The 7,940-nt window shown below is 49.1% G+C and overlaps 1 protein-coding gene across 1 annotated transcript in view; it reads right to left on the bottom strand.

Moving 5' to 3' along the window:
- Positions 1-4,021: 4,021 nt before the first annotated feature.
- ADAMTS15 (ADAM metallopeptidase with thrombospondin type 1 motif 15) overlaps positions 4,022-7,940 on the bottom strand; it is a 28,784-nt gene continuing 24,865 nt past the window's right edge. The window contains exon 8 of the mRNA XM_074936650.1: positions 4,022-7,012. Coding sequence (XP_074792751.1) covers positions 6,232-7,012 — 781 coding nt within the window. The 3' untranslated portion in view covers positions 4,022-6,231. The remainder of the gene's footprint in view (positions 7,013-7,940) is intronic.

Raw genomic sequence — 7,940 nt, 5'->3', positions numbered from 1 at the left:
GGAATACGTTTGGAGGAGGCACCATGAAGTCAGTCTGCATGCACATGGTTGGAATGTTAGCTGCAGTTGCGGCATCCCTGTAAATAGTTATTTTAATGGTTAGTTGAAGTAATCTCATGCCATTACCTAGCACACAGTGCATGAAACAGAGTGGAAACGGTCAGTCTAGTGAGACTCAGTGAGCAAGAATGAGACCAACAAAGCATCATCCAGAAACAGAGCAAATAGGCAGCATGGAGGGATGGAGACCACAGGCAATGCTAAATTTCTCTCCCAAAAACCTTGCACAAGCATGGAAGCAAGAACTGAGTCTTTATAGGAAGCTGACCATGGGGCGAAAGATGAGAAAATGAAGATACAATTTAAAAAAAAAGCTTTCTCATTGGGGAAAAAGGAGAAGTGAGAGATACACTGTTGCCAGAAATAATGCCCAAAACATGAACCGCTAATAAGTGTGTTTGAGTACTATGACCCTAGGCAGAGAGACTGTCGAAAGAGTAGTGTTTTTGTTTTTTTACTGGAAACCAAAAACAGAAGAGGGAATGGATACTAACATTTACAGAACTGAGAGCTCTGGCACCCACATGTAATTCTGAAGACATGAAGATTCCTTGACGGCGGGGCATGCGGGTGACGTGACTCAAGCTTTCAAGAGGGATTGTGGAGAGAAACGGCTCTAACCCTAGAGAAATACCCTTGTTATTTGCAGGCGTCTGAACCGTCCAGAGACAGGATCAAAACAATGACAGCAGAACGAGAACGCAGGCTCTCGCTAAAAGAAGCAGGATGGAGGCAGACCGACTGGGATTGCAGACATCCGTGTATATACTAGGGAGAGCAGCACAAATGGCAGAAGTTAAGTGCCTGGGTTATGGGCAGTGGTGCAAGAAGTGTGGGGAACAGGACCCATTTTATGTCCCAATGCTACAACTGCCCCCAGGAAGAAAAATGCAACGGTACATGCAGCGATGGAGGAAAGAGAGAATGATGTCTGCAATATGATTTTAGCACATCCAAAGACTCTCAGTGCGCTGCAGGAGGAGGCTGCTAGCCATTCAACTGCCATATTTGGATCAACGACAAAGTTTATTCCAGCTAGATTGTGGAGCCAGCTGCAATGTAATCCTAGCAACAGTGATAAGCAGCAATGTTCGAGTGGAGAAATGTGACCAAGTGTTAGTGATGTACAATAAAACCATTGTTAGGCCAATTAACAAAATGCAGGATGTCGATAAGAGATATTATCACTTAGCAAATATGTTCGCCCACAAAAGTACCACCCGCTGCTGGGCAGCAGGGCAGCAAAAGCCATAGATTTAATCACAGAGCAATACCCAAATATCCTCCATGTGAGAGAAGAGGGAGAACAGTCGCCCTGGGTCCTGTCCAGCATTGTAACAGAATATAAGGACCTACTTCCAGAGATGGACACCTAGGGGGTAAACTGAAGTTGGGGGGGAACCTCATGTGCAGCCCATAAGGCTACCAAAATACAGAGTTCCATTAGCCCTGGTGGAGTCGCTGAAGGAGGAACTGGCAAGCCTGACAAGAAAAGACATTGATACGTTGTTTGAAACTAGCACAGAATGGATCCCCGGCCTGTAGGGGTAAGAGAACCATCAGGTCAGCTGAGGAGCTGCATTTGACCCAAAACCACTGAACAGAGCACTGAAACAAGTCACTCCACATTGCCAGTGTTGAAAGTTCTTCTATCCAGAGCCAAAGTTTTTCACTGTTCTGTGGCGTCAAGGGGTTCTAGCACATTGAGCCAGTCCGTCACTTGACAACCTTTTCCACATCTTTTTGGCAGGTCCCGGGGGATACGAATGTCCATCACATCAGCCTGGCCTCAGAGGTGCTCCACTGTAAACTCTGTTTTAACCGTTATAAAGCGCTAACTTCTTGAATCTCTACTGTCAGATTGTCTGACCCGCCCCTCACACAACTGTGAACACATAAATTGATTGTTTTTAACCTTTTTTTTTTATTTTGAACATCAGTATATCTGAAATTATATTTAAAAACAAATTTCATTCTGCCAGCCTCCATGTAGGTGAGCCAAGCTTGTTGTTTGATACATTCTAGCTCCTTACCATAAACTTTAGGCTCTTTAGGGTGTACCTTGACCAGTTAACATGTGTGAAGACTACATCCGTATGGAATAAAAGCCTAACCCTAGGAGGGTTAGGCTGAGAGTATGGCCAGTTTCTGCTCCCAAGTAGGCAGAATGCACGGACCCATACCCCCAAAGAATCAGATGGAACTTTTAAATACCACTTTATTTCAGGTTTGCTATCAATGCACAAACAGCAAAGACTGATGTACAGTATACATGGTATACACAAAGCAGCCAGTACAATAGGCATTTCTGTCCTTCTGCCATACATTTTGCAAAAGAACCACAAAAAAACAAAACAAACCCAACCCCCCACCCCTGCCCCCCACGACTGACAATTCTTGATGGTGTTGGGAACCAATTCTTTCAATGGAAAGACACAAAGGGCAGCCCCTCAGGACCAGCCGCACAACTGGAAGCGGTAGGGGGTTCAGCTGTGCTAGACACAGAAACCCCACCAATAAACGTCATGTATATTCCTAAGGATGTGGAGGGGGTGGACTCTGAGACAGGGAAAGAGGTAACGTAGAAGTGTTACATACAGACACTGTATAATCTAGAGCCTGGTCCAGTATGGCCTAGTGCAGTGCTACTCAAAGTGGTGGTCCGCGGACCGGTGCCGGTCCAACAGCCATTGGCTGCTGGTCTGCGCGCACATTGGGGAAAAAAAATTGCCGGTCCCCCCCACATCACATAGCTTGAGAAGCACTGGGCTAGTGCAGAACTCTTTGACTACCCTGATAACTGCCTGCCCAATGGGATTTAGTTTCCTTTCTCCTGATCCTCTCTCACTAAAACATATTGTTTCTCTTCTGTAACCAGTAACCAACCATTCCAAGTTCTCTCTCCCCTATGCTGATACCAATGTTATATCATGAGAGATTATGGGAATGCTGAGCATTGACACTATCTTATCAATGCTCATTGATCACTCACCACTGGGAAGAAAAGTGAAGTGAACACTCAGGAGCTGATTTGTCCTGGAGACTGGGCATGGTTTGATTCTGTTAACTATGGCCTTTACAGAGGATGAGGTACAGTGCTGAACCACAGCTGGAGTTAGGTAACAACAAACCCCATCACCCATTCTGCACAGCATCTGTGAAGGACGGTGGGGAGAGAGAGTTGGTGTAGCTCTATCAAAGTCAATGGCGTAATTAAGGCAACAGAGCTATACTGATTTACACCAGAGGAGGATCCAGCCCAGAAGCCCTAAATCTATCCATCAGAAAGGGGTTTTGCCATCGAAGAACCATCTATAATCCCAGTGCTATAGTTCTTGATCTGAAATCCAGCATTAGGTGTGGTTAATGCCCTTTGTAATCAAAAATCAGAATTCTGTTGAATTTCCAGTTGGGGTTATTTTGAAGCCCAGAGATCTATGGGCCCGGGCCCAGTCCCGTCCCATGCAAGTCTATGCCAAAATTCCTACTTGCTTCAGTGGGACAAGGAAGAATCATCTTCCCCATAGGGTGGAGAAGCTGCCCCAGAAGACATTCCCGAACTACTGTTGCTGGCATCACAACATCAGAGGGAATCCTCTTGATAATATAGGGCTTTGGGGCTGGAGAATGATCCATGGGCAAAGCTTGGACAGAACATCCAACAGATGCAGATGCTCAGCGCAGCACTTTGCGTGTAAGACAGGCATCCAAAGCTCTTGTTTGAGCTGTTCTGTTATGGGCCCACACTTGAGAGGTGGGCTCCTGAAGGCAAGCTCACTCTGGAAGAGTGTCCTATCAAAGTATATCCAGTGGGCCGGCTGGAAGGGAGCATGTGGGTAAGACAGGCTATGATGGAGCCACGAGGAGCCCAATAGAAGGGCAGGAATGGACAATTAGCCCATTGCCAAGCAACATCTGCATATGAGTTGCTCATGTACTTTAGAGTGCCGGGGGGGGGGGGGGGGTCTACAGCTAGCTGCCGTTCTCTGGCAGTGGAAGGCAGTTGGTCTTCGGTTCAGTGCCTGAGTTGCAACCCAGCCAAGGGCCAATAATAAAAAATACTTTCCCCTGCTCTGGTATCTTCCATGCTAAGATCTCAAAGAGCTTTGCAAAAAATGAGCAAGTATCATGATCCCCATTGAACAGGTGGGGAAATTGGGCCACGGGGGCCCCAATTCAGCAAGGCGTATACCTCACTTTAAGCCTGTGAGTTGTCCCCTTGATGCCAGCGGGAACACTTGCAGACTTAGGGTCTGTCTACACTGCAATCGCAGGGTGTGATTATAGTTTGAGTTGACCTACCCAAGGTACCTTCAATCTATCTAATCTGGGTCCTGGAGAAATGAAACTGCTGGCTTGTGCTTCAGCAAAGGTTGTCCAAACCTTCCTGGGCCCCTGGTGAGGCTAGCCTGGGCTGAAGCATGCATGACTGCAACGTCTCTGCTCAGGGACCTGAGTTAGCTAGATTAAAGCTAGCTCAAGTATGTCTGCACAAGATGTAATCACGCGCCTCAATTGCAGGATAGACACACCCATAAACGTAGGGATGGGCTTAAGCAGGGTACGTGGCATATATCTGAAGGCCAGAAAGGCCCATACAAACATCTGCTGGAAGGAGAGTTAGTCCCCGTTTCTTTTATATTTCAGCACCGAAGATCTCTGTGTTTTTGAGGGCTTGTCTACACTACCCGCCAGATTGGTGGACAGCGATCAATCCAGCGGGGGTCGATTTATCACGTCTAGTATAGACATGATAAATCGACTCCCGTCAACTCCAGTACTCCACCAGAACCAGGAGTGCAAGCGGAGTTGACTGGAGAGCGTCAGCTGTTGACTTACCGCAGTTAAGATACTGCGGTAAGTCGATCTAAGTACGTCGACTTCAGCTACGCTATTCATGATTGACCCCGCGCGATAGTGTAGACAAGCCCTAAGAAATAACCCTGAACAAAGACGTTAGGAGAAGAGAGTGGAGGATAGTGCGAGTACTGGGCACGGAGTGACAGTTAGTGACATACACGGAGCACCATTTTGAGAAAAGACTCAGTATTTGCCACCCATGGCAGTCACGCATACAATGCTCTTGGCAGCGCGTCTCATTCTTCCAACAGGAAGCACTGTGGTGGGGCACGATTGTGCAGTACCTCCTAGAATTACAGCCATATTCTCACGTACACCGAGATCCCTTTAAGCTTCAGCCGCGTAAAGGGGTCACGGGAATGCAATTTATGCTCGTTTTAAGGCACCTTTACACTATTAGCACAGCAAAAAGGGACCTAAGTGTAAAATGGTATCTGGCCAAAAGAGGTTTCTTTAAAATACATACCCACGCTGTATTGGGGTACACTGCCCCTTCACACACCCTTCTCAAAGCACCATATAAAGAGGCATAGTCTTCTGAGAGGATCCAATGGAAATGACAAAATTACCCCAGGTCCGCAGGGTTTGCGTAAACCACGAGGAAGGAGAATAAAAATATGGATATTAAGCACCATAAGAATCTACGTTGTTCGGTCCATACACATGAAAAGCAAAAGCCGCCGATCAGTGGCCGGCGTACAGCCCTGCATGACAACGCTGCTGCACAGGTCTGGAGAGCAGCAACACATCGGCTGCGGAGTCATTGCTAGCAAGCCCTGAAGGCATCGGTTCGTAATAGACCCCAGCACTTTATTGCACCGGTCGTTAAGCAGTATAGTTTGTCGTCCTTGCAATGGTAATTCCTTTTGGTCCCATCTAGCACTAGTGTTTCAGGGGTTGGGGCGTGACCCTTTGAAGCCTTGAGGGAGGCTGGCCATGGCGATACAGAAACACACTCTTGTTGTCCTTGGTGTTTTGTTCGATCCCGGAGAGCAGTCACCAGAGACCGATGCTGTTCCTACCACGCCCATAGCATCCTCTGGATGGGGAGGGAGCCTGGACAGTTTGGCAGCTTCGAGGTAGATGTTTATTTTACTTCATCTCTGAGCAACCTGTTCTATAACACCCCTCTCACGTGGGCACGCTCTCGCCCTGCGTACAAGTCCTTTTGTCTGCTGATATGCCCTATGTAACAGACCCCTCACCTCAGACAGCTCCCCCTCTCCCTCCCCCCAGCTGCTGTTCAGCCTTCAGCCATTAATCTCCAGCCAGAGAGACACCAGGCCTTCTTTGGAAGCAGCACCCACAGGGTCAGCACGGCCTCAGGGTGCAGAAATCCAGCTCCTGAGGCTTCTTCCTGAGGTTGCAGCGATCCCGAGGCAAGAGCTGGCCGGCCCGCGCCGTGCATTTCAACAGGCGCCTCTTGAAGCCCCGGCCGCAGGTTTTGGAGCAGGGGGACCAGGGGCTCACCTCCCACGTGGGGCAGGGGTCGCCACATATCCTGACATCGACGGGCTGCTGGGCGGCATCGCACGCGGAGGCCAGTTGGCCGTAGGAGTCGCGACAGTGCACGGAGCGCTTCTGCAGCCCATTGCCGCAGGAGACGGAACAGGCCTCCCAACCACCAGCCGCCCACTTGTAGGACACACGTTTGTAATTCGGCCTGCCCGGATCCAAGCGGTTGGACACGCTCAGGACGTTGTTGTTAAGCACGGGCGGGCTTTTCCCATCTTTCCGGTAAGAGGACTTGTCGTCTTTGCTCTCCTTAGGCAGGTAGAAGGAGTAGCGCACGCGTGGTGGGGTCATCTTCCCCACTGACAGCACCTCCACGGTCAGCGGCTCCTGGATGGGCTTGAAGGCCTGGAGGCTTTCCACTGCCGTGCCCGTCCCACTGTACCGCAGCACGCTGCCCTTCACCATCAGGTCCCTCTCCACAGCCGAGACGATGAAGTGCCCGTTCAGCAGATACTTGCCTTGGCCGTTCTTCAGAGCTAGGTAGTTGTCATCGCTGATGAGGCCCTTGTAGCCCCGCTGCCTGATGTCAATGCTGGAGGCTCCTGCTGGGATGATCACCACAAAGTTGTAGCCGTGCCTATAAGAGAACAGCAGACAAGCCACCCGGGAGGTGGTGTCAGCATCACCAACATCACTGGGCATGGGCCTTTCATTTATAAGCTGTTGCTCTTAGAGGTGAGACTCATCCTCTCTAGGGCCGGTGCTTCCCAAACTTCTCCCTCCCAGCTCTGCCGGGGTCCTTCCCCTTGCCTGAACCCCCCTCTGCTAGACTAATAGAGGGACCCCACAGCTCTGCCAGTATGCCTCAGTCCTGACCCACAGTATCCCATTCCAGCCCTGTCAGTACTCTGCAGCCCCACAGCTGCTCTATAGCTCTGTTCCTGAGACTTTCCTGGCCCTGACAAATCCACACAAGAGGTGCTGGACAGACAGCATCAGGGTAGGCTTCCCTGTTCCCCAGTGGGCCTCAACCCTGAAGGGATCACCTTTAGTGATGAGAGAGGAGTTCAGTCTCCATGGGTTTCCTTGGTCCCCCTGCTGAGACGGCTACCAAGGAAGACAATTATGGTGCTGGGTCTTTCTGATGTAGACACCTGACCACTAGGTACTAGGCTGAGAGCGATCATTCATTTTACACAGTCCACTAGAAAGCCACAGTAAAACCATCCACTCACTCCCAACCTGGGCTGGGTCTGATTCAGAAACCTACAGCTGAAAGGGTCTCTGGTCCAGGATCAGCCCCTGAGTCATCTAGTACAGTGGCTCTCAACCTTTCCAGATGACGGTACCCCTTTCAGGAGTCTGATTTGTCTTGCATAACCCCAGGTTTAATCTCACTTAAAAACTACTTGCTTACAAAATCATACAAAAGTGTCACAGCACCCTCTTACTGAAAAATTGCTTCCTTTCTCATTGTTACCATATAAAAATAAAAAATCTATTGGAATATAAATACTTATATTTCTGTGTATAGTATATAGAGCAGTATAAACAAGCCATTGTAT

The sequence above is a fragment of the Natator depressus genome, chromosome 22 (genome assembly GCF_965152275.1).
Source record: "Natator depressus isolate rNatDep1 chromosome 22, rNatDep2.hap1, whole genome shotgun sequence".
Taxonomy (NCBI): Eukaryota; Metazoa; Chordata; order Testudines; family Cheloniidae; genus Natator; species Natator depressus.
The sequence above is the reverse complement of the archived record's forward strand: the minus strand, read 5'-3'. Positions and strand labels throughout refer to the sequence as shown.